The 25,598-nt window shown below is 41.5% G+C and overlaps 1 protein-coding gene across 1 annotated transcript in view; it reads left to right on the top strand.

The window, feature by feature from the left end:
• The window catches only part of PCNX1 (pecanex 1), a 78,189-nt gene that overhangs the window by 46,352 nt on the left and 6,239 nt on the right, over positions 1-25,598 (top strand). The window contains exons 9-33 of the mRNA XM_081883764.1: positions 861-951; positions 2,920-2,977; positions 4,129-4,346; positions 5,181-5,334; positions 6,169-6,201; positions 6,397-6,568; positions 8,245-8,355; positions 9,450-9,541; positions 10,384-10,493; positions 10,873-10,978; positions 11,332-11,424; positions 12,158-12,308; positions 12,618-12,759; positions 13,027-13,204; positions 15,702-15,810; positions 16,210-16,339; positions 17,494-17,552; positions 18,279-18,494; positions 18,905-19,158; positions 20,116-20,346; positions 20,639-20,739; positions 21,957-22,107; positions 23,142-23,372; positions 24,204-24,478; positions 25,309-25,594. Coding sequence (XP_081739890.1) covers positions 861-951; positions 2,920-2,977; positions 4,129-4,346; positions 5,181-5,334; positions 6,169-6,201; positions 6,397-6,568; positions 8,245-8,355; positions 9,450-9,541; positions 10,384-10,493; positions 10,873-10,978; positions 11,332-11,424; positions 12,158-12,308; positions 12,618-12,759; positions 13,027-13,204; positions 15,702-15,810; positions 16,210-16,339; positions 17,494-17,552; positions 18,279-18,494; positions 18,905-19,158; positions 20,116-20,346; positions 20,639-20,739; positions 21,957-22,107; positions 23,142-23,372; positions 24,204-24,478; positions 25,309-25,594 — 3,752 coding nt within the window. The remainder of the gene's footprint in view (positions 1-860; positions 952-2,919; positions 2,978-4,128; positions 4,347-5,180; positions 5,335-6,168; positions 6,202-6,396; positions 6,569-8,244; positions 8,356-9,449; positions 9,542-10,383; positions 10,494-10,872; positions 10,979-11,331; positions 11,425-12,157; positions 12,309-12,617; positions 12,760-13,026; positions 13,205-15,701; positions 15,811-16,209; positions 16,340-17,493; positions 17,553-18,278; positions 18,495-18,904; positions 19,159-20,115; positions 20,347-20,638; positions 20,740-21,956; positions 22,108-23,141; positions 23,373-24,203; positions 24,479-25,308; positions 25,595-25,598) is intronic.

Below are 25,598 nucleotides of genomic sequence, written 5' to 3'. Positions count from 1 at the left end.
TCTTGAACTTTCAAAACTTGAAGTGAATTCCATATATTAATATGTGCTGCCCAAAGAAGTCCTATATTTACGCGAATCTAATGTACCATCAAATCTAGTGCGCACCTCAGTTTTCAAAACCTTGAAACCAAAATAGGATTTGCTATGTCAGTAGTGTTTTTGAGGCTTGCAATCAAATCTAATTCACCATCAAATCTAATGTGCAGCCTAATTTTTGTGATGTAATTTGGCCAAAAATGGTGCGCATTACATTCAAGTAAATACGGTACTTGCTTTTGTCTGTCCCACAGATATTATCAATCAATTTCTTTGAATGAACCCAAGTTCTAGCATTATGCATGAGAAAATTCTCTATTATTATCATAATTCTTGTGCCAAGTTATATGGAAAGATATGGTAGTAATTTTACCTTGTAAAATAAATAGGCTGAACATCTTTACCTCTTCCTGATAGAGGTGATAGAATGCAATAGTCTAAAGAAAAAACACCATAGTTAATTTTTCAATGACTTAGTGACTGATTTATTTTCCTGTTTCTGGACTGTGTCCGCTAGGTATGAAAACCTAGCTCAAAGAAAGACCAGGGACATGCTAAGGAAAGATGTGTGCATTACACAAGTCCATAAGTAACTCTTTGCTTATGTACATTAATCTGCATTCTTGGTTGTGACCAATTTGGTCTCATGGTCCCTGATCAAGTAAAGTCCTCCATTAACCGTTTATGAAGTGTGTGGATGTAGCTATAAAATACTTATGTAGATTTGTATTGTGTACAAGTAACCTATAGCATATACTTTTTGTTACTACAGTGTAGAAATATGCTGCAATATTTAACCTATCCTGACTTTCTCTTTTTGACAGGTAAGTTCAGTTCTACACTCTACGAGACAGGGGGCTGCGATATGTCGCTTGTGAATTTTGAGCCTGCTGCAAGAAGAACATCTAATATCTGGTGTGTTTTTGAAAACCAGTATCTGTGGTTTAGTCAGCGATGCTGAATATGCAAACAATTCTGAAAGATTCTTAAGCGCCTGTGTATTTTTGCAAAAGTCAGAACACTTTCAGAATTGCGATTTGATGTACATGGGAACCTTTTGGTAATTTTATATTTTGTCAAAGAATACCCATTATATTGAGACTGAGGAAGTTGCAGGTTGAATGAAGAACTGAGAACCAGAACCAACTTCATTCTCATGTTTATATAGTGCAGTGGTGGGGAACTTTTTGCCATTCATTTTGCCATTTGCTGGACTATATCTCTTCTCAACCCCAGCCAATAGCTGAGAGTTTCCTGATAGCAAGGGAGTTGTAGTCCCACAGCATCTGGAAAGGCAGATGATACAAATGGTCAAGGCACTTTGCATACTTCCTTTGCACACAACCCTTGAAGACTAGGCAGTATTTCAGAACAATCAGTCAAAGGGTTAATTACATTTTAGAATGTTTTATTGCTTAACTTTGTGTCTGGATGCATGGCTTTATTCTGTTTGAGTGCAAAATGTTTGAATTTACATATGATTTCTAAGCTGCTGCCACCACCACAGGGTGGTGAAGCTATCCTGTTTTCCCTAGCCAGGGTTTTGGATAGGCTTTGCCAATTAGGTCATGATACCCTTTCAAAGAAAGAGAGAATCATCTAACAATCTTAGAGCAAAATGAGTACACGAGATCCTTGGACAGGATTTCATATCCTTTTTTAAAGGCAGTAAGCTGAATAAGAGTCATGGTGCTTGGAGTAAATGACTGCTTTGGGGGCATAATGTCCCCTGGGACATGCAGATTCCACGCCCACCCAACCACCCAATAAAGATACAGTGGTACCTTGGGTTACAGACGCTTCAGGTTACAGACTCTGCTAACCCAGAAATAGTACCTCGGGTTAAGAACTTTGCTTCAGGATGAGAACAGAAATCGCACGGCGGCAGCAGGAGGCCCCATTAGCTAAAGTGGTACCTCAGGTTAAGAACAGTTTCAGGTTAAGAATGGACATCCGGAACAAATTAAGTTCTTAACATGAGGTACCACTGTACGTTTATTACAAAATCAAAGAAAAATAGAATGCAGTGAAATACATCGTTTTCTGCCATTGCTTTGCATAAATAGCAGTGCATAGCAGAGTCATGCAAACCAAAGTATTTTCGATGTGGAATTGTCTTTATGGTGCAGTAGTAGCCCTAGCTGGCACCCAATCTTCAGGAGTTTTCTTTTTGGCTCTCCAAATACATATATTTTTAGTTTTAGCTGCTCCTGTGGGTCCTCTGCTGTGGCACCCTGATGTTGAAAGCTTTTTTTTTTTTTTGACCCAACAAGCCCCACCCCCAAATTTATCCATTTAAAAATCATGCAACACCTTCTATTTACTGATTATTTTCATGGGTCGCCTGCTGTAATTCTGTGATACCAAAAGTTTTTGTAACCCCTAAACCCCAAATATGCCATTAATTATTATTCTTACATTTGTCCAGGACCACTTGCCCACTTCTGCCACTCCCACTTTGACATTTGGCCCTGGAGTGTTTGCAGTGGACCTTTATTACCCTCTGCCTGAAAAGGGCTAGCAATCACTCAGATAGGACTAGGTATTCAGCCCAGAATGCAACCCCAGATCCAGCTATCAAGATATTAATGCAGAATTAATGGCTTGTTACAAAATAGAAATAGAAATGCTCGTTATACAGGCCTCCTCCTTTCTTAATGTCAGCACGTTTGGGTAATAAGGTACATTGTCCTATCAAGAAGGTGTATCATTTCTTTTTCCCTTGCTGAAAACAGTACTGCCTTTCCAGTAGCAAGTTGATTTAAACTGGGGTAACTGATGTCCTACAAACTACAGAAAGAGTAATTTCTTAAACAAAAGAAGAGACTTGAACTGGAGAACAGTGTGTGGTATCAAACTAAAGTAATCTTCTTGTTATTATAGTGACACGGATTCTCATGTATCAAGTTCTACCTCAGTTCGTTTTTATCCACATGATTTAGTAAGTTTTTGCATTTGCTCCTTATTTTATTGCAAGCAGATGATCAAATGTCACTCTTAAGTTGTTGAGATACAATTAAGTATTCTGTCTGTCAATTTAGCACAGGCTTCGAGTGGTTCAAGTTGTCAGCAGCTGGACAATGCCATGCCTTCACTGCTACAAATAGTTGGAGAATTGCAGCCATGTTAATACTTTAATAACGTGAGACCTGATGTGTGTTTAATTAGACAAATGCAGTGCCGCCCACCTCTTAGATCTAAGAAAGTGGTGTCCAAGCCCTGCTCAATACAGAATGGATTGTAGACTATCACTGCTAATGATTTGTAAGGTCTTTGAAGACTTTAGGCTCAGCTTGCTAGATCCTTACCATATCAGCTTGAAATACCCTGGAGTAATTGAAGTTGTAAAGAGGAAACGTCCCTTCTACTCAGCCTTGTGTGTTGGATGTTACTGGATCTGCAATTCCCATTGTCACTCATCATTGGCCATGCTGGCTGCAGATTAGTGGTGGGGATTTTCTGGCCATTATTATTATTATTATTATTATTATTATTATTATTATTAGAATTTATATACCTCCCTATACCTGAAGGTCTCAGGGCAGTTCACAGAATAAAACCAAATGAATTCAGGTGATTGTTAAAGTGGCTCATGAAGAGTTGACCACTTCTGAATTCTGCCTTCTGGCTGGATCCAGGTCCCCAACCCTTCTGCAGAAGATGGGTGTTGTCGTTCCAACAACATCTGGGGACTCAAGTTTGTGGAAGACTGTTCTAGGTGGAGGTAGGGTGTGGTTTGCATGTGCACTATCCCTGCAGTTCCATAAAGTTTTATAAAGGGTCAGTGCTTTTGCTTCCAGGAAGAAACCAGCCAAGCCAGATACAGGTTGGAACTCTACCATGAACCCATGCCAGGGTTGAGCATGTAGTCTTCAACCACTGTTAATCAGGTGTGCCTTCCTGAAATGAGATAAACTGCATCCTCCTCCACCTTCCCTTCTCCCTGAACCGTACAGATTTGCAAAGAAGATGAGACCAAGGGGGTAGTTCCCCATAGAAGATCTTTGGCCCATGACACTCTTATGTTCCTTAAGATCTATAGTTTATAGTCTAAAGAAGTGTGAATGCAACTTATTATTGACTTTATTGTAGCTCTCCCTACCCCAGATCAGGCTGAACAGGCTGTTGACCATAGATACAGATCTCCTCGAGCATCAAGACATTGACCTAAGCCCTGACCTGCAGGACCATCTGCAACCTCAAGAGGAAGCCGCCCAAAAAGTCAAACACTATTATCGCTTTTGGATCCTACCTAAGATCTGGATTGGCATCAATTTTGATAGACTGACTCTTCTAGCCTTGTTTGATAGGTGAGATCCCATGAACACGTGCTGTTCTAACATAGTTCAAGTAATTATTTGCATCAGGTTTCCTTTTGCTTGGTTCATATGCTAGTGATTGATGCACTGTTCAAAGCATTAGTCAAATCAGGTGGAGGGTACTGTTAGAAATGGAGCCAAAATGGGCCCAACTAAGAACAGCAGTAACAAGAAGGTGTTGAGTGTCCGGTGGAAAACTGGGGAGAGGGAAGTTAAATGGAGGACCCTGGAAGAAAGCATGATACACTGGTACCCTGAACATGTCCACTCCTATCAGGAGGAAAGGTGTACTGCAGCACTTGAATTTAGAGCACTGGGTTGTGCAGATAAGCTACCCTCTAGTGTGCACTTTTAATGGTATAGTGGGCATTGGGGTATCCAGCAGGCCACCATCATTCTGCTCAGCAGTTTGCTGAGTATCTGTACTGCTTTACAGACTTGTTTTTCTTGGAGTACCTTCACTCGTTTTTTTCCTGCAGAACCATTACAGAAACCTTATTTTTTCTCAAGACATACTGCAGTGTAGATTTTAATGGGAGGGAATGAGTATGGATGGATTTATCTGTCTTGTGGTTGGGACCAGGACTGGGTGACATTTTTATCCTTTCTGACTGATTCTATAGAATGCGTTTTAACAGCCATTTGAACTCCAATAAAATCACAATAGATTGAGCACCTGAAATTTGCATGCTAAGGCATTCTCAGACTTTTGAGATACAGTATCATAGGTCATGTTCTTTAGTTTCCTTGAATTCCTGCAGCCTCTCTTCCAATTGTATAAACCTATTTAGCTTCCCAGTACCATGTACTTTTCCTTTTCCATAGAAATCGTGAGATCCTGGAAAACGTGTTAGCTGTCATCCTAGCTATCCAAGTGGCTTTCTTGGGTTCTGTACTTCTTATTGAAGGCTTCTTCAAGGATATCTGGGTTTTCCAGTTTTGCTTGGTGATTGCCAGCTGTCAGTATTCCTTGCTCAAGGTAACTTCTTTTGCCACTGTCAATTTTAAATATTCATATTCTGCCAGCATTTGGACAATCTATCTTGAGTTAATAATAAGCCTAGTTGTGGCTGATCTTTGTTGGGTGTGCATGCAGTCCCTTTGCAAGCAAACCAGGAAGCCTTCCGCTAACCACAGTTTCATATTTTGCCCAAATCAGGAAACAGTGGTTAAGAGCTTCAGAGCAGGCCAGGACATTAAACCAGCTTCAAACAAGTGACGTATATCCTAGATTGTTCTGAAGCTATTAACCACGGTTTCCAGGTTGGATGAAATGGGAAACTACATATTAAGCCAATCAAAACATTGCAAAGTAGTGATCAAGCTTTCATCTTCCCCAATCAACCGTTGAACAAAGAAAGTGTGTGTGTATGGAATCCAGCCTGTTGAAAAGTACTGGCGAACTCAAAGGCTTGCTCACTATTATGTGACATTTTGATGGGTCCTAATAAAGGCATTGCTTGGGTATGGATTTTTCCTTATGAACCCACACAGCATTCCTGGGATGATCTTAGAAAACTGGTATGATTCTTCTGCTTTTACCTCTTCCATTAAGTTATTTTCGATATTTTAAAACTTTCACTACAGACCCCACTTCTCATGCTTTGTTGAATGCTGTTTGAGAAGCTAACCTGGGGGGTGGGAGCAGCGAGGGGATGAGGGGCTGTGACTGAAAAACACACCATGAGAAGCTTTGATGTGTCCATGGAAGTTCTGTGGATCCTACCTGTTAAAAGAGTCTTATACTGAAAAGTAACCTTGAAAATAAGTCTTACCTAATATTACCCTTTCATTTTTCTGATCTGTTTTTTAGAGCGTGCAACCAGATTCTTCATCACCTCGGCATGTAAGTTTTCCTATATGGAACAGAACTTTTTATTCAGAAAAGGCATAGCTAATACTCTGGTGTATCTGAGTTTAACACACTGAACTTTCTAATTTAAAGCGGCATGTGTAATAAAATTTCAAAACCAAATTTTGAAGAAAACAATAGTTATGATTTGCAACTTTGAGTTGCAGTAACCAAACTTGTTTTTTTCAGGGTCATAACCGAATCATCGCCTACAGCCGCCCTGTTTACTTCTGCATATGCTGCAGCCTCATTTGGCTGCTGGACTATGGCAGCAAGAGCACTTTCACTGCAAGGTTCCGACTATATGGAATGGCTTTCACTAATCCAATTTTGCTGCTATCAGCAAGGGACTTGATTATAGGTGAGCAATTTCCATATGGCTCTGATGCATTGTATTTGCTTCTTTAGTTATACATTGGTACCTTAGGTTACAGATGATACAGGTTACAGACTCCGCTAACCCAGAAATAGTACCTCGGGTTAAGAACTTTGCTTCAGGATGAGAACAGAAATCGTGCGGCGGCCGTGCGGCAGCAGCGGATGGCCCCATTAGCTAAAGTGCTTCCGCTTAAGAACAGTTTCAGGTTAAGAATGGACCTCCGGAACAAATTAAGTTATTAACCCGAGGTACCACTGTAAAAGTATTTTTATACTGCTGTATCATAAATCAACAGGGTGGTGTAAACTCCATTAAAATCTATGTGGATGGTATGCATAGATCGTTTGTCCATCATGGAGACCATATAGATTTCTGTTCTTTAATGGAGACACAAATAAATGGAATCCCTTCCTTTCTCATTCTGTCTTTTAAAAGTTGTTATAATTGGAGACGAAGTGGTTGTCATTGTCAGTTCCGCAGGTGGCGCTGTGGTCTAAACCACTGAGCCTCTTGGGCTTTCCAGTCAGAAGGTCGGTGGTTCGAATCCCCTTGAAGGGGTGAGCTCATGTTACTCTGTCCCAGCTCCTGCCAACCTAGCAGTTTGAAAGCATGCCAGTGCAAGTAGATAAATAGGTACCGCTGCAGCAGGAAAGTAAGTGGCGTTTCTGTGCGCTCTGGCTTCCGTCACGGTGTCCCATTGCGCCAGAAGCTGTTTAGTCATGCTGGCCACATGACCTGGAAAACTTGTTTTTAGACAAACACTGGCTCCCTCGACCTGAAAGCGAGATGAGCGCCGCAACCCCATAGTCACCTTTGACTGGACTTAACCGTCCAGGGGTCCTTTACCTTTACCTTTTACCACGACAGTCCTTGCATGATTAGAACTTTGGTAAACATGGAGAATTGCCATGCAGTGTACAGAGGATCTTCAGATAAACTCTTGATCCACTTCTCTTAGCCGTCTCATAACTGGCAGCTTTTGTATGGTGGGAATGACAGCAACTACCAAAGTGCCACATATTTGTTCATGTTAGTCTAGTTTTGATTGCAGGCTACATGTCTTGGAGGGCTGTCATGCTGAAACATGCTGTCCCTCTCCTGTGGGGACACTGCAGTTATCTTCTTACTTAATGACATCTTCATAATCCATCACCACCATTGTCTCCATTCCACATCATTTTTCAAGCTTTCCTCTTCTCGGTTTAGCGCCTTGCAACCTTCATAGTCTTCCTCTGTCTCAGCCCTCTCAGGGATGTTCACTTTCCTGTTGAGCATATCTGGCTAAGGTGAAGAAGCAAGAAGAGTAAGGCCTTCACTTGGCCTGACAAACACACAGTTGCAAACATACTGCAGTTGCTTGTTCTGAAAGTGAGTAGGGTGTTTGCTACATAGGAAAAGGAGTCTGAAAAGAGCTGTATGCCTCACGTCAGTGTATACTTCAGCTACTCACAGCAGGTAGTAATTGGCAACTGTTTTGAAATAAAGAACAACAGCTATGTGAAATTATTTCTTGCGCAAGGGTGGTATATAAATTCAATAGATAATAATTAATAATTAAAGAACACCTATATCCTCCATAGTTAAAAGTGGAAGGATAACAAATAGTTTTATATGTATTTACTATTTTCTTCCTATCATTTTTTTTTTGTCTCTTGTAGTGTTTACACTATGTTTCCCTATAGTGTTCTTCATTGGTCTTCTGCCTCAGGTGAACACATTTGTCATGTACCTCTGTGAACAATTAGATATTCATGTCTTTGGTGGCAATGGTGAGTTGAGCTTCCTCGTTTCATAGATAATTCAGCAAATGATTTTCAGATCTGTTTAAGAAAAGGTAGTTTGAGGGCTTTATCCAAAGGATCAATTTAAGTACATTCCTACTTCATTTTAGTCTTTAGAGATGGTCCTTTAGGTCCTCAGTTTAAGCAACTGCCTGGCATTCAAATGGTTTTGTTTTCTGTGCACTAAACGGTCTAGTACAAAACTGTGGTTTAATTCAGACATAAATGCCAAATCATACTTTGATGCCATATGAATATGCTTGGAACAAGCCTTCCTCCTCCATGCACTGTGATTCCCTCTCTTCCTGTATTGGTATGCTGCTTTATAGTGCAAATTGTAGTTTGCCCGTTCAGATATAAGGGCAAACCATAGTTTGCCACAAACAAGGGAAAGGAAGAATGAACTGCATGGTGCGAGAGGACAGGGTTGTTCATGTGGTGCCAAACCATGGTTTAGCATTCTCTCTGCCCTCAGCCATTAAGGAAGTTGTTGTCAGTTGCACTCCAGAAGCCAGTCAGCTGAAAGCAAAATTGGAAGGGGCTTCTACACATTTCAGAGTAATGTTTCATATATTCAACTGTATGGCAGTGCTCTCCAGAAGAGGCTCAGAAAGTTTGCCTTCATGCATACCAGACATGCCAATGACTTTGTTATTCAATAAAATCACATTTTCCTCAAAAAGGTATTATTGCCATTTGAGAGCTGACGAAATGTAATATCCCTGAAACAAAAATGCTTTCTGATGGAAAGCCTATAAATCCTGCATAGCAAAGGAACAGCTGCATTGTGGGGTCTGTTATAGCTCGTATGGTTTACTTAAGTTGGTTCAGGCTCATTGGGAAAAGCACATCTTTGAATTAACTTTTCCAGTGAAAGAATACTGCGCAACAGTAATATCACGCAATAAAAGAATCCTCAAAAGTAGCATAAGTTTAAGTGTGAGATAATCTGCTGTAAATCTTTATAGTGTTGTAGTAGAAACAAAAATCAAAAGGATAAATGTTTATTTCTTGAAACCTAAATATGTGTTCTTCCACTGTTAAGGGTTTCTTTTCCTAACAAATGTTTTCTTATTCTCTAGCGACAACAAGCTTGCTTGCAGCACTTTACAGTTTTATCTGTAGTATTGTGGCAGTAGCATTATTGTATGGATTGTGTTATGGTGCCCTAAAGGTGAGTGCTATATTTTTGAGTAGTAAATTTAGGCTTGATACTTGTACCACTTCATGAAACTAAAAGTTAAATGTTATTACCTGAACTTCCTAACATTTGTAAAAGGTGGATGGATGGAGATTGGTTTTTCTTCTTTCCTTGAAACACCAGAATTTTTATTATACACTGCCACCCCTCCACACCATATGGTACATCCCAACAAGGGAGGCCAAGGGACTACAGACCACAGACAAATTTTCTTAGTACAAAATCAAAATGGAGATACCAAACAATATCTAAAACATTCACAAACCCTTAGGAAAGGATGCTTATTTCATGCTCTGGTAAAGCCATGGAACCCACCATAAATAAATAGCATATTATTCTGTGTAGAAGACTATATTCCTTCCTAAACTTTTGAAGTTTGAAATAAGGGGTCATCTTATACACAGATAGTCCATAGTACATTTTCTTAATTTGGAGTCCCCAAAAATAGGGGGCGTCTTTTACATGGGGGCATGTTATACACGGAAGAATACGGTAAATATCCCTTGTGTTCCACAGCAACACTATCAACATGGTGTCAGCTTGTATGTGAAAGCTGAATTGGTGCACGATGCCATCCATACCTGAGTAATTGATACCCGAGATATGCATACATATTTATACCCACCCTGTTTTCTTGATTGTAATTTGTTTTAACTGATTTTGATATTGTCCTTCAAAGTGGATGAGAAATGTAATTAATTTATTTAAGGAATACTATTGATGCAGTTTATTTCATAGATACATAGGATTTCTGATTCTGTAATCTTAAAAATAAAATAAAAAATTGTTTCCATGGACTCTGATTTTGCCCACAGGATTCCTGGGATGGTCAACATATTCCAGTGCTCTTTTCAGTATTCTGTGGCATGTTAGTGGCAATATCCTACCATCTCAGCAGACAGAGTAGTGATCCTTCTGTGCTTTTGTAAGTAATAATTACCTCTTTGTATTTTACGTAGAAGTCTTATTGCAATAATTTTTTGTGTAAAGGAGAGGGAATCTGTTCAGAAAACATCGTGGGGAGCAAAAGGCCTAAAAACTTTAAACAGCCTCCACCTGATGCAAACAGTTTTCAGATTTGGCTAATCTGTGACCCTCCACATGTTGTTGGATTTGGCATAAGCCAGCATGGTCAGTGGCCAGGGATAATGGATGCAATATGAAGGCCCTTTTCACAAAGTGCAAATAAGTACCAATAGTTGTTTTTTGCTTTTATATATATATATAAAACCTTGATTTGTTTTTCTTTTTGGACTCAAATCAGTGCACAATCATTACAAAGAAAACATTTACTTTTCTTTTAGTTCTTTAGTGCAATCAAAACTTTTCCCTACTTCAGAAGATAAAAATCCAGAGGATCCACTGTCTGAGGTTAAAGACCCCTTACCTGAAAAACTGAGAAATTCAGTGGTAAGTTGGCTTACTTTTGTAGCATACTAAGAAGACTGATATTACAAGGACACTTCTATTGATTCAGGTGTCCAGGGAATTATCTGTTGATGCTGTTTATGATGCCTTAAGTACCTCTGTCTGACAGTTGTGATACCAGTGGCTATTTTCCTTTATATTAGATCACTAACAAGAAAGAACATTAGTTACTTCAGCTGTCGTGTCGATTTCTTGGGAAGGGGATTAATTTTTTTTATTGGGGGGGTTAACTTATAGCATGTAGACAATGATTATCATGAGTAGTTAAAACTAAAAGAGTGACACAGTTTTCCGGAACTCTCTTTGTTTTAAAAAAGTTATTTCTTTCTTCCTAGAGTGAACGCTTGCAGTCTGATCTGGTGGTGTGCATAGTCATCGGTGTACTTTATTTTGCTATTCACGTCAGCACAGTTTTCACAGTATTGCAGGTACCTTACTTTTCCCTGCCCCTTATTTTCAAAACTATCCTTACCAGTTTCTTTTGTATCTGCCTCTTGAACAGTGTTGTTGACTTCAGCATTTATAACATGTTTGCTGAACAGCATGGGATATTGGCTTTTGGTTTAGGATGTAGGATTTCTATTGACTTTTTTTAATGTCCCTTGTTAGTTTTCCCCAGTGCTGCAATGCTCAGTCTGGCAAATTCCCCATCCTTTGGGAACTGTGAGGAAGGAACATGAGGCTCGCCAGAAGATGCAAAAGATCTTGTAGTTCTCCATGTTCCTATTTATTGTGTTTCCTGGAGACTGCTCTAGTTGGCATAGATCACACAAAGAGATGGATCTAATTGCATGAGCAATTGAAGAAAGTTAGGATGTTAAATAGTGCACTGCATCTCAAAGACAACTTCGCAGGGGCAGCATTCCTTGTATTGTCTGTATCAGCACAAATGGAAACACAAGGAATATGACCTGTTTTAATGATACTCCCCTCCCAACAAAACTCAAAATGGTCCATTTGGGAACAGATATGGGTTGCACCAGGTGTTTCTGATATCCCTAGGATGTATCCCGAATAGGTGGGGAAGCAGTTGATGATGAAGACACCCTTTCAGCCAGCGCTGCCATACTGCCCAAATTGAGAAGCACAATTCTGAAAGGGATTGCTACTGATTGTTTTTGAGACTGAGTCTCTTTTTTCCTTCTTAAATTTTTCCATTAGCCTGTCTTGAGCTATGTTCTGTATGCATTGGTGGGCTCGGTTGGCTTTATGACCCATTATGTACTGCCACAACTTCGGAAACAGCTCCCTTGGCACTGTTTTTCTCACCCACTGTTGAAAACCAAGGAATACTATCAATTTGAAGTCCGCAGTAAGTAGTACAATTCTTCTTTTAAGACTCTGCCTTTGGCTATTCCCTAGGCATTTACTGTGAACTATAATTAATTATATTGTGACTTTACAATAAAACTGTTCTTCTCGTTTCCTTCTATAGAAAACTTAGTTTCTTGCAATAAAGTTAAAACTTTGTAGCAATGGAAAGTAGTTCAGATATCTTACCTGTTATGTTGGAGGGATGGTGGGAAACAGGGGGCAGATAGACATCTGAGCTTGGTTTGTTTCCTGATACGCTTTCCAGACTCCTATAGAATTCTGTATTGTATTTTGTGACTCCTCTTAGATGCTGCACATGTGATGTGGTTTGAGAAACTTCATATATGGCTTCTTTTTGTGGAGAAGAATATTATCTACCCTCTGATAGTCCTCAATGAGCTCAGCAGCAGTGCGAAAGCTATTGCTAGCCCAAAGAGACTGGATATAGAGTAAGTAGAAAACAGTACATAGGCACTTCCTTTACTTTAATTATGGTTGGTTTGTTTTTAATGTCCTATTGCAAAGGCTATCTCTGTTGCTTGACCAGTCTCTTGAAACTCCAGATTCTTCTTTCTTAAAAGGGGTCAGGCATATTTAATGAAAGATAGTAAAGTGAGAAATATACCAAACAATTTATTAATCTCCAAGAATGTACTGAATGCAGATAAAGTGAAGAGTAAAATGATCAGCTTGACAAATATATTTTCTCATTGCAGATTTGGTGCTTTAATGATTACTATTGCTGGTATGAAGCTGTTGCGTTCCTCTTTCAGCAACCCAACCTACCAGTATGTTACTGTCATTTTCACAGTGCTTTTCTTTACATTTGACTACAAACGTTTCTCGGAGACAATGCTGCTAGACTTGTTCTTCATGTCCATACTCTTCAGCAAGGTAATGTCAAATAATAATACAGTGCCCAAGCTCTGTGTTCCATAACTCTCTGGCAAAATAAGATGGTAGTAAATCTTGCACTTGGCATAGCCATCTTTTCCACAGTCTTGAAAGGCAACCTTAAAAGCCACAAATTTTATATTTTATGGTAGTCTTACAGTCTTTAACTGACGATCTTGAATACATTAAAAGCGGTACCAAAACATTTGTTGTTAATAATATTAGGACATACCGTATTTTTCGCTCCATTGGACGCACCCGACCATAGGGCGCATCTAGTTTTTAGAGGAGGAAAGCAAGGAAAAAATATTCTGAATCAAATGTTGTATAAACTACTGTATTTAATAAACAACCGGTATATCAGAATCACATTACAGCCATGTAAAGTGAACAGCAGTCAACAATGGCATTAAGAACCATCATCACTGTCATTAACAAATGAAGAGAGACTTTAAGGTTTGAGTACTCTTCTAGTCTTCTGTGAACCCCAAGAACTCATCACTGCTAGAGTCAGAATTTATGAAGCTCAGTTGCTCACAGTCACTGACATCACTTTCTTCGCTATCTTCATGTAAAATACCATCTTCGTACCCATCCAAAGCATTGCTAATGCCACATTTTTTCCTCTCAATCCTCTTCTTCCCCTCTCTCAGCGAACAGCCTGCCAGCTGCTTGCAAACATTCCCTTTACTTGAATTACAGTCAAGAAACAGCCAAGCAGAGCTTCTCAGCGGCAGGCTTGGGAGGCTTTCCTTTTCCCCACTTTTTTCTCCCCCCCCCCCAAGCAGAACAGTCCCCTTTTCCAGCCACCTCCTCTCCATCCCTTTCACCCAAACTCCTCAGGGGACGTCTACAATTTCTCCCCTTCACTGCTCCCTCTCCTTACCATGACTCTCCACTCATGGCAACCTATGGTACCTCATCTCCCTTCACCCAGCTTCTTGGTCCCCCTCCTCTCCGTCCTCTTCCTCCCCTCTCTCAGTGAACAGCCTGCCCGCTGCTCCAAACCTTGAGGGGAAGGGCAGGCTGCTGGCAGAGCAGCACCCCCACCCCTATTCAGCAGCCCAGGAGTGTGGGGCATGGGCGCACAGCCTGCCCGCTGCTCCAAACCTTGAGGGGAAGGGCAGGCTGCTGGCAGAGCAGCACCCCCCACCCCCATTCAGCAGCCCAAGAGTGTGGGGCATGGGCGCACAGCCTGCCCACTGCTCCAAACCTTGAGGGGAAGGGCAGGCTGCTGGCAGAGCAGCACCCCCCACCCACATTCAGCAGCCCAAGAGTGTGGGGCATGGGCGCACAGCCTGCCCACTGCTCCAAACCTTGAGGGGTAGGGCAGGCTGCTGGCAGAGCAGCACCCCCACCCCTATTCAGCAGCCCAGGAGTGTGGGGCATGGGCGCACAGCCTGCCCGCTGCTCCAAACCTTGAGGGGAAGGGCAGGCTGTTGGCAGAGCAGCACCCCCCAACCCCATTCAGCAGCCCAGAAGCGCGGGGGATGGGCGCACAGCCCTCCCGTTCCTCCAAAGCTTTCCGGGGCTGCAGAGGGAAGCCGAGGCTGCCGGCAGATGAGCGCGGCCCCCCTGCCCCCATTCAGCAGCCCAGGAGTGCGGGGCATGGGCGCACAGCCCTCCCCTTGCTCCAAAGCTTCCCGGGGCTGCAAAGGGAAGCCGAGGCTGCCGGCAGACAAGTGAGGCTCTCCCCACCTCCCCCATTCAACAGCCCAGAAGCGCGGGGGATGGGCGCACAGCCCTCCTGTTCCTCCAAAGCTTCCCGGGGCTGCAGGGGGAAGCCGAGGCTGCCGGCAGATGAGCGCGGCTCCCCCCCGCCCCCATTCAGCAGCCCAGGAGTGCGGGGCATGGGCGCACAGCCCTCCCCTTGCTCCAAAGCTTCCCGGGGCTGCAGGGGGAAGCCGAGGCTGCCGGCAGGGGAGCGCGGCTCCACCACCACTACCAAAGACCAGTCCAAGAGTGTGCCGCACTCCGGCAATTTGGCTCCAGGGACCACACATTCGCTCCATAGGACGCACAGACATTTCCCTTACTTTTTAAAAGTAAAAAAGTGCGTCCAATGGTGCGAAAAATATGGTATACTGCCATCATAATATAGAATTTCGTTCTCTCTCCTTCCTGTTTTCCATTGTCTCCTGAAGGAAAATCTGACCATTTGTTATCTATCAGAATTGACAGATGATATTTTATCATGTTATCTGATGAACTGCAGCTAGAAAGGAAGTTTATTCATTGTTGAATAGAGAATCTCCGCTTGTTTGGTTAAATATTTAATGTACGAATTTGACAGAACATGGCATTCTCTTGCATTTCATGCCTCTTAAAACAGAACCAGTTGATCTGCTGTGGCATACATGATGCACAGTTTTACAAATATTCTTTGTGCTAGTGCATCTAAAACTCCTCCTGGGAAATTGAAACCATACATGTGTCAAGAGTACAAGATCTGTGACCAAATTTGTTTTTTAAACGTTTCCTTCTGTTTTCTTTCTAGCTGTGGGAGCTTTTCTACAAGTTGAGATTTGTATACACTTACATTGCTCCTTGGCAAATCACATGGGGATCTGCATTCCATGCTTTTGCCCAGCCTTTTGCTGTACCACGTATCCTTTTTGAAAGCTCCAGATGTATTATGCTGACAGGGAAAAGAACTTTTGAAGCCTTAATATATTGTAAAAGTCTACTAAAATGTATGATTACAAGCCATCCCAATCTTTTCCGAGCAGTTTCGATTGCAAAGCACTGTGATATGAATGTTGGTGCAGTGTAGCGGAAACATTTTTTTTGCTGTAAGTTGTCATGCTTCTACACTAAGAACAGTAGTATTTTTTTCATTTTTCTGTACAGTGGTCGCCAAGTGTAGTTTACGATGCTGTTGGACCTTTCTAAATGACACAGATGTTTGAGCTATTGTGGTTGTTTTTTTTTTATTATTCTGCCCTGACATGAAGAAATCAGAAAGAAAGAAAATTTGTGGTTTCCTTGACTTTCCTTCCTTGCAGATTCTGCAATGCTGTTTGTCCAAGCAGCTGTGTCTGCTTTCTTCTCTACTCCACTAAACCCATTTTTGGGAAGTGCAATATTCATCACTTCTTATGTTAGACCTGTCAAGTTTTGGGAGCGAGACTACAAGTAGGTGATTTTGAAGGCATAAAAAAACCTCCTTCTGTAGTAACGAGAGATTTTTTTTTAAATAAAATAAAAATAAGTTATAATATGTGATGTTTCTGGATGCATGATGCTAAGTTCCTAAAGTATGCCCTGCAGAAGAATTATGATTCTGCGCAGTCACCACTAGTTTCTTACTGTGGAAAAATATCCCTACTTCATCCTACCTTTAGCTGAAATCAGCAGAAATACTTCTGAGGTAAACCTCTGGAATCTCTCCCTGGTGAACTGTAGAAGTCAGAAATAACTCATCTTGGCTCTTAGATGTTTAGATGAACTTCTTGTGCAATCATGTAGTGAAAAATGATTTCACTTGAAAACCCAACTATTTTAGTGTTATACTTTGGCCACATTCACACAAAATGCTTAACCATGGTTAATCTGGTTAGTTTAACAAGCCAGCTTCATAACCAGTGGTCTGAAGTTGGCTTGCTGTGAAACTTGCAAGTGTTTGTTTTAAACCAGGATCTCTGGTCAAACATAATAACTAGGCCAGGATTCTGGGGACAGGATCACAAAGCTAATATAGGAGTAAACCCTGTTCTCTTGCTTGTCGGCTGTGATGTCAGCTAGTGAGCAGGCAGGTGTGGTTTGGGGAGAAAGGCCTGTGTGGCAGAGGTTCCTCAGCCCTAATTCAGATGCATATAAAACCTGGCCCAGTATACAAAGAGCTACTTGGGCTCACAGCAGCCACACAGCCTCCATGTAATTTTCCAGCTGGAAAGAGACAGTATACTATGCCTAAACTTTGTTTCCACATCCAGAGAAATGCAGTGGAGTGCTGTGCCTCTGGTCTTAGTCTTGGAAGAGAGACAGACAGAAAAAAGAATGGAGGACTGGAAATAGCAGCAGTTAGCATTTAGTTGCATTTTCTTAGCAGGGGTGACAAACCAGGTTACGCTGGCTTATTTTTGTAAACAATTCATCTTTCCACAGACAGAACCTCAGGGAGTTGAGAGAGAATCACCAGCTGGGAAAATGCAAGAGGGCGTTTTACTTTTGGCATGGACCTTTTATTTCATTTTTCTTGAGGGAAGAAGGCATATGGTGGTAGAGACCCCATGAAGACTTGCCATGGTAATTTTTGTAATAACTTAATATTTTGTCACTTTTTTCAGCACAAAACGAGTGGACCACTCAAACACAAGACTTGCTTCGCAGCTTGATCGAAATCCAGGTAGTCCTTTTTTTTAAAAAAAATAATTTTATTGAATTTTACATATTTATCATAATAACATCATATCAGATAACAAAAAACAAATACAATTCCCAAAAACCCCCCTCCTCCCCATGACTTCCCTCAACTTCCTCTTCTGGTTTTTTACATATTGGCTTCTCCTGCTTGCTTTATTGTATCTTAATATTAAATTCTTTAACTTAAATGTTGTTATACTCTTATCGTTTTAACATCATCTTTGTAGTTTCTATATTTGTTTTGTTGATTGTAAGTGTTTACTCAAACCCTGCTAGTGAGTCCATTTCTTTACATTGTTTCTGTAGATACAACATAAATGATTCCCAGTCTTTTTAAAAGTCTCTATTGTCTTTATCTCTAATTAGTTTTGCCATTTTGGCATATTCCATCAGTTTGAAATCCAGGTAATCCTTTATCAAACCAGAGACCTGCTCCTGCTAGTCCGGGCTCAAACAAGCCCTGTGGTAACCTTCCAAAGCAGCCAAATTGGGCTTGGTATTTGTCTAAATCTGATGCATGCCCCTAATAAGTACATATATGTTTGTAATAATACTTTTTGAAAGTGTGTTTAAATTAACAACAAATAGTTTATTCTCTGTTATCAATAAAGGACAGATCTTTCAAAATGTTGTTTGCCAAAGAACTGTAGATATGAATCGAAAAGTTTAGTTTAGACTTAATGAGATCTGGATTTTTCCTTCCATATAGGTTCAGACGACAATAACTTGAATTCAATCTTCTACGAACACTTAACTCGATCCCTTCAGCACAGCTTGTGTGGAGACCTGCTCCTTGGGCGATGGGGGAACTATAGTACCGGGGACTGCTTTATCCTTGCTTCTGACTACCTCAATGCACTAGTACACCTTATAGAGATAGGCAATGGACTGGTCACCTTCCAGCTGAGGGGGCTTGAATTTAGAGGTAAAACTAACTAAAGGAAAGTTCCACCAATCTCCTTGAAACTGTGTGGCAAGCTAGTTACTTGAGATTGGGCATTTGGTTTGATAGACATTTTAAATATGTGAATGTTTGGTAAAGGCAGCAGATGTAAACAAGCTTCCTCTTCCAAGCTTAGTGTAAACAATTATATATTGGACAGTTTAAAACTTGGCATTCATAAATGCTTGAAACAGAAGCTGATTAGATCAGGCAAATGTAGCAATTTCTTGCTTCTTTCTACTGGGCTGCAGCATCTTGGTTGTGAATCTGAGCTGTGACCCATGTGTGATATGCCTGTAATAATTTCTGGTCTACTTTGTATAGCTGTTGCAGTTACTGCTTTGTTGCCGTTACTCTGCACAGCTGTTGTAGTTCCTTTTTCGTCATTTCAGGAACTTACTGCCAGCAACGGGAAGTAGAAGCCATCACTGAGGGTGTGGAAGAAGATGAAGGGTTTTGTTGCTGTGAACCTGGTCACATCCCTCACATGCTCTCTTTCAATGCTGCTTTTGGCCAACGCTGGCTAGCCTGGGAGGTTCTGGTAACCAAGTATGTCCTGGAGGGCTACAGCATCACAGACAACAGTGCTGCATCCATGCTTCAAGTCTTTGATCTTAGAAAGATACTCACCACGTACTATGTCAAGGTGAATACAAATCCTAGACCTCACGTTTGCTATTGAGAACAGAAAGTGTATCGTTAGTAATTGAGTACTATGCAAAAAGCAGGTGATCTGTAGGCGAAAGCAGTCGAACCATCTACTTCTTCCCATATTTATTTTTATTTTATTACTATATGTATATCCCACCATTCCTGCAAAGAACCCAAGGTGGCATACATAGTTCTCCCCATTTTATCTTCACAAGAACTCTGTGAGGTAGGCTAAGCTGAGAGATTATGACTGGCCCAAGGTCACTGAGTGAGCTTCATGGTTGAGTCGGGATTTGAATCCTGGTCTCCCAACATTCTAACTGTGGTTTCCAACATGGGGCACATGCCCCACAGGGGGGCAATTTGATTTTTAAGGGCTGGCAATTTGAGAATGAGTTATTAACAGTGAATGGCCTTTTAGGCTTCCTCCATGTGAATAAGAGTTCACTTTTTGAATAATAAGAATTATATGTCACCGGAGGGGGTGTGGAGATCAGGATTTTAGAGATGCTCAGGTGGGGCATGGCCAAAAAAGGGTTGGGAACAACTGTTCTAACCGCTACACACTGCATCTCACAGGAAAGAAATGTCAAATGTATAACGTGATTTATCAAGCTGTTGACATCCATATTTTCTCGATCCATTATCGAGACTTGCTGTTCTACTTATTGGGCTGGGTCATACGTAACACTAAACCGTGGTTTAGTGCTACATGAATGAGCTAGATGGAACGAGTGAAGCCTCAGGCTCACATTCTTCTCCTGCTATATGGTTGGCAGAAGTGCTTCTTTCTTCACCTGCTCTAGTCATGCAATGGGCACACCAGTTTGATAGCTTTGGCAACTTTACAGCATGTCTTTATTTCCTGTCATCATTTTTTCCAAGGATGTATACAAATCACCACAAAGAATTGTGGTCAAGTCTACATGCCTTTAACCTTTTGTCTTTACAGGGTATCATCTATTATGTAACATCCTCCCCCAAGCTAGAGGAATGGTTATCAAATGAAACAATGCAGGAAGGTTTGCAGCAATGTGCAGACCAAAACTATGTTGATGTGGATCCTACATTTACTCCTAATATTGATGAGGATTATGACCACCGCCTAGCAGGGGTCTCCAGAGAGAGTTTCTGTGTCATTTATCTCAACTGGATAGAATACTGCTGTTCTCGGAGAGAAAAGGTAAGCATCTTTTAATTATTCAGGGATCCTGGGAAGATATATTAGTCCGCCAGTATTTAAATCCCAACAAAAGTTCACATTAAAAGTTAAAAGCACACAAGGAAGTGATTTTTCATTGAAGCAATGTAAGGAAAGGAAAGAATAAAGAGTCATGTTGGAGCATGAAGTGGAGAAAAATGTTCATGAGGTGATATTGTTTCAGGCCAAGGTTGATGTAAGACATAATAGCAATATTTCCTCTGGTGGTGACTTCTGTTTTCCCTAAGCCTTTCACTTTTTCCTTTACTTGAAGCCATTGAATGCAGATAAAGATTCTTCCCTGGTGACTCTTTGCTATGGACTGTGTGTTCTTGGCCGGAGAGCTCTGGGGACTGCTTCACATCATATGTCTAGGTAATGTAAATCTCTTACTCTAGAATTTTACAGGAGAGAAAGTTTGGGTCATTTAAATCATGTAATTTGCACATATGCTTCTATCCTTTGCCCTAAATACTTTGTTTTAAACTGCTTTTCATATTGTGGGCAGGATTCACTTAGCGAGTCCCATCAAGGTTTTCTGCTTGTACAGTGGGCCTTCCCCCACTCCCCTCCCCTTTCACACACACACCCCAGTTTTGAAATTGATTTGGGGAGTTCAGGAGAACCCCCAGAACAGCACAAGTGGGAAGGAGAGGGGGCCGTTAGGTTTGGCAAGCTGAAATCTTTGCACTGATGGAATGATCAGAGGAGCGCAATGTTGAATTCTTCCCTGTATCTTTAAATTGCTGTACTCTGCCCTGGGACCTTTGAATGAGCATATACTTCACAATGCTTGTATGAGACAGGCCTCAAGATCTGAGTAGCTGACAATTGTCTGCAGGAGAAAGTGAGAAATGACTATTATTGCAGCGTATTTAACAGGGATGGCAAGGTTAGCGTTATACAGAAAATGTATTTCCTCTGTGTGCCCAGCATAGCTGAGGCAAGGTCTCATACAGAGGGTTTCAAGAGACCTGTTTTCCAGTGGAAAGCTCCAGCTGCTTAAAATTAATGACAGTACAGTACCGTATTAAATAATCCGCCTTTATGTTGCTGGTTTGTTGTGAAAATGAGAAACACAATCATAGTGCCTAACAAACCTCCAGGGAGGGGAAGGAGTCCCAGATTTCACCCGACATTAAGAACAGGATAAGTCTAAGAAAAACAACAATTGAGGGAGGTGAAATATTATGGGATGGTCAAATCATGGTAAAGATTGGTGTGAAATTGCTGTTTGTTTTTCAACAAATTAGGGACTGCAGTATAGTAAAAGCTCCCAAGTAAAACTGCTGCTATTGGCCTCATCAGCCAGAATGATTTAAGCTGCTGTCTGCAGGGGTACTCGGAGATGTTTTCCTCCCTGGGCACTTCGGCATTCCCCTTCATATATAGTTAGGGCAGAATTTAGAAGTGATTGTTGGCAGTTTTCTACTTCCCTGTTTACATTTGTATGTAATGGCGGTTCTAATCTGCATTGGCAGTTGTGAGTATGGAATTGGAAGTGTTAACAGATTCTTTTCGACACTTTTCTGCTCACATGGAATGTTGAATGCCTGCTTTAACATTTGGGGTTTCTTTTCCAAACTAAACAGTAATTTGGAATCCTTCCTTTATGGGCTCCATGCATTGTTCAAAGGCGATTTTCGTATCTCATCGATTCGAGATGAATGGATCTTTGCAGACATGGAGTTGCTGAGGAAAGTAGTCGTCCCAGGAATACGCATGTCATTAAAACTACATCAGGTATATAAGGACTGCTTGCGCATGGATGCATCAGGGCTAAAAGGGGCGTGGGTTGTCTTATTCAAGCTGTGTTCAAGTGCTCTGTTGCATGGCTATAGTATGAAGACTTGACGGTTATAAAGGGACAGTTTGAGGGGCAAATGGAAATGATCTGTTTTTAGTAATATGCAAGGAAATACGTAATGTAAAATTGGGTCTACCAATAAAGGACAGTAATAATTTGCTTATTGCTACACTTTGGGGTGGTGCATCCTTAATTCATTTACACAATTTTCTTTTGAAAGTTCAACCCCCCCCTCCCAGTTTATTAAGGTGAACTTATTCAATTACAGTCTTGAGTGCCTTTTTTCCCCTCCCCCAAAAAGCCTACCTTTGAAAAATCTTGCTTTAACTGAAGTGGGCTGCTTTTTGCAAGTAACTTAAAAATAAATATTTTAGTAGAATCCTTAAGTAGTCATATTACAGTCTTGGTAGCAGTCTCCAAAATATTTGATAAATTAACTCTTTTAAGAATTACGTTTTTAATATGTATGGATAACACCATAAACAGTTTTGAGGGTTAGTGAGATCCTACTTGTTAAGCGGAACATAATTTTAGGTAAAAGGTAAAGGTAAAGGGCCCCTGAGAGTTCAGTTGCAAATGACCCTGGGGTTGTGGCGCTCATCTCGCTTTACTGGCCGAGGAAGCCGATGTTTGTCTGCAGACAGTGTTTCCGGGTCATGTGGCCAGCATGACTAAACCGCTTATGGTGAAACCAGAGCAGCGCACAGAAACGCCATTTACCTTCCCGCTGGAGCGGTACCTATTTATCTACTTGCACTTCGACGTGCTTTCGAACTGTTAGGTTGGCAGGAGCTGGGACCGAACAATGGGAGCTCACCCCATCACGGGGATTTGAATCACCGACCGTCAAGCCCTATGCTCAGTGGTTTAGACCACAGCGTCCCTGGCATAATTTTAGGGTTCTTTAAAATGAAATGCTGCTCTTTTCACAGTGAAGAACCTATTGCAATCCTTTCACTCCTCTGTTTAGGATCATTTCACATCTCCAGATGAATATGATGATCCTGCTGTTCTCTATGAAGCCATCACATCCCATGAACAAAATCTGGTCATAGCTCATGAAGGGGACCCTGCTTGGAGAAGTGCTGTCCTTTCCAATTCTCCTTCTCTGCTTGCCCTTCGCCACGTAATGGATGATGGCACCAATGAATACAAAATAATCATGTTGAACAAACGCTTTCTAATCTTCAGAGTCATTAAAGTAAGTTGCCTGACTCACAAAAAAAAAAATATTTCATGAGTTGCATCAAATGTGTGAGCTTTCCCAAAATGATGGTGAGGCTGGTGGTTTTTTAGGGACCCCTGACCATTAGGTCCAGTCATGGCTGACTCTGGGGTTGCGGCGCTCATCTTGCTTTATTGGCCGAGGGAGCTGGCGCACAGCTTCCGGGTCATGTGGCCAGCATGACTAAGCCGCTTCTGGCAAACCAGAGCAGCACACGGAAATGCTGCTTACCTTCCCGCCAGAGCAGTACTTATTTATCTACTTGCACTCTGACATGCTTTCGAACTGCTAGGTTGGCAGGAGCAGGGACTGAGCAACGGGAGCTCACCCCGTCGGGGATTCGAACCACCGACCTTCTGATTGGCAAGTCCTAGGTTCTGTGGTTTAACCCACAGCGCCACCCGCGTCCCGGCTGGTGTTTTAGTTACTTTTAAAAGCTGGATTTGTGTATTTATCTGACTCTTGCCTGCCCTTCACTCTGAGTGCCTAGGGCAAGTTGCAACAAATAAGTAATACCATTTTAAAAAACAAAACCACTAATCCAAAAAGTCATCCTATTTCAAGGTAGATCGTTACATTTCGACACATAACAGTAAATGTACTGAGCCAAGAACTGCATTCCAAACTTTGGAAAAGTGTGAATTCTGATGAATAATCATGTGTATTTTTCTGCAAGGAGTGAAATAGGCCAGTTGACTTAAAGACGTAGACTGAATGAATTTTTTCTCTGTCTTTGTGTGCTATGTGCTTGCCACTATTTTTTACTTTCCCCAGTGACATTTCCCCCCTATTGCTGTGATCCTGTAGGTCAATAAGGAGTGTGTTCGTGGTCTTTGGGCTGGGCAGCAGCAAGAGCTGGTTTTCTTGCGCAATCGGAACCCAGAAAGAGGGAGCATCCAGAATGCAAAGCAAGCTTTAAGAAACATGATAAACTCATCTTGTGATCAGCCAATTGGATATCCCATTTATGTGTCCCCTCTGACTACATCTTACTCGGATAGCAATGAGCAGCTCAAAGAGATTCTCGGGGGTGCCATCAGTTTGGGAAACATCAGGAACTTCATAGTCTCTACATGGCATAGGTGAGTGGTTCAAGAGATCTCCAGAGAGCATTCACTAGAATCAGTACGTTCCGTTGAAACAGTCTCAGTACATAGCTTACATAACAAAAGGTTTTGGAGCTCCACAGCTTTCTTTTATGTAGCAAACACAGGGTATGATTCCTACCGTATTACAGGGGAATTGTACAGTTCAAAATGTATAAAGCTGTATAAAGGCATCTTATATAATTTGAATTTTATATTTACACTGCTAAGTCATTAGAAAACGCAGTGTGAATAGATTATGTCCAGAAATCTGATCTCAGTTGTATCGCTAACCTGCTGCGAGAGTTAACTGAGCATGGCACCTGTTTTCTATGTAAAATACATTTTTCAAAAGCCTGGCTGGGGAACTGTAGAGGCCCTGGAGGCTGCTTACCTACAACTGCACGAGTAAACTCCTTGAAATCCATACAGTTCATCACAAATAAAACAAGGCACTTGCACAGCTGGGCGAGATTCTGCTTTCACTAGATAAATATATAACGCCACATTGATGCTCACTGTTGCAAATTGTCACGCACTATTTGCCAAATATATTTCAAAACGTTTTCTGGATTTACTTGAGGTAGAATAGTATTTTTCATGTCGGAGTTCTCCCCCTCCCCTTTATAATGTGTTTCCCAATGTTACCATCTCTCTGCCCTTAAAGCAGCAGCTAATACTGGGTTTGGGGCAGGAAAACACGATGAAGGACAAATTTAATGAGAAATTCCAGCAGGAATGGGTCTTTCTGACCAGGGTTTCATTAGAACCTGGTGTCTAGTTTCTCTAGTCTCATTTTTTTCCTGCTGTGTTTCCATTGTGTTCAGGTTAAGAAAAGGCTGTGGTGCTGGATGCAACAGTGGGGGAAACATCGAAGACTCAGATGCTGGAGGAGCAGCGTCCTGCACAAGTAACAGTGCAACTGCCAATGACTCTCAAAGCAGCGTATCTCAAGGAGGAGGAGGAAACGTCACAGTTGGACAAGCCCCTGGAACAGGACTGCACCCTCCTGTTACGCCTCACCCTGCCACTCTAGGTAAATCTGAGCCAGGGCACGAGTCTGCATTAAGCGCCTTAGCGCTTTTGTCATGCTGTGGAAGGAAGCAGCGGAGAGAGA

This window comes from Podarcis melisellensis (assembly GCF_964234715.1).
Source record: "Podarcis melisellensis genome assembly, chromosome: 1".
Lineage (NCBI taxonomy): Eukaryota > Metazoa > Chordata > Lepidosauria > Squamata > Lacertidae > Podarcis > Podarcis melisellensis.
Note: the sequence above shows the minus strand (reverse complement) of the source record. Positions and strands in the feature narration are given on the sequence as shown.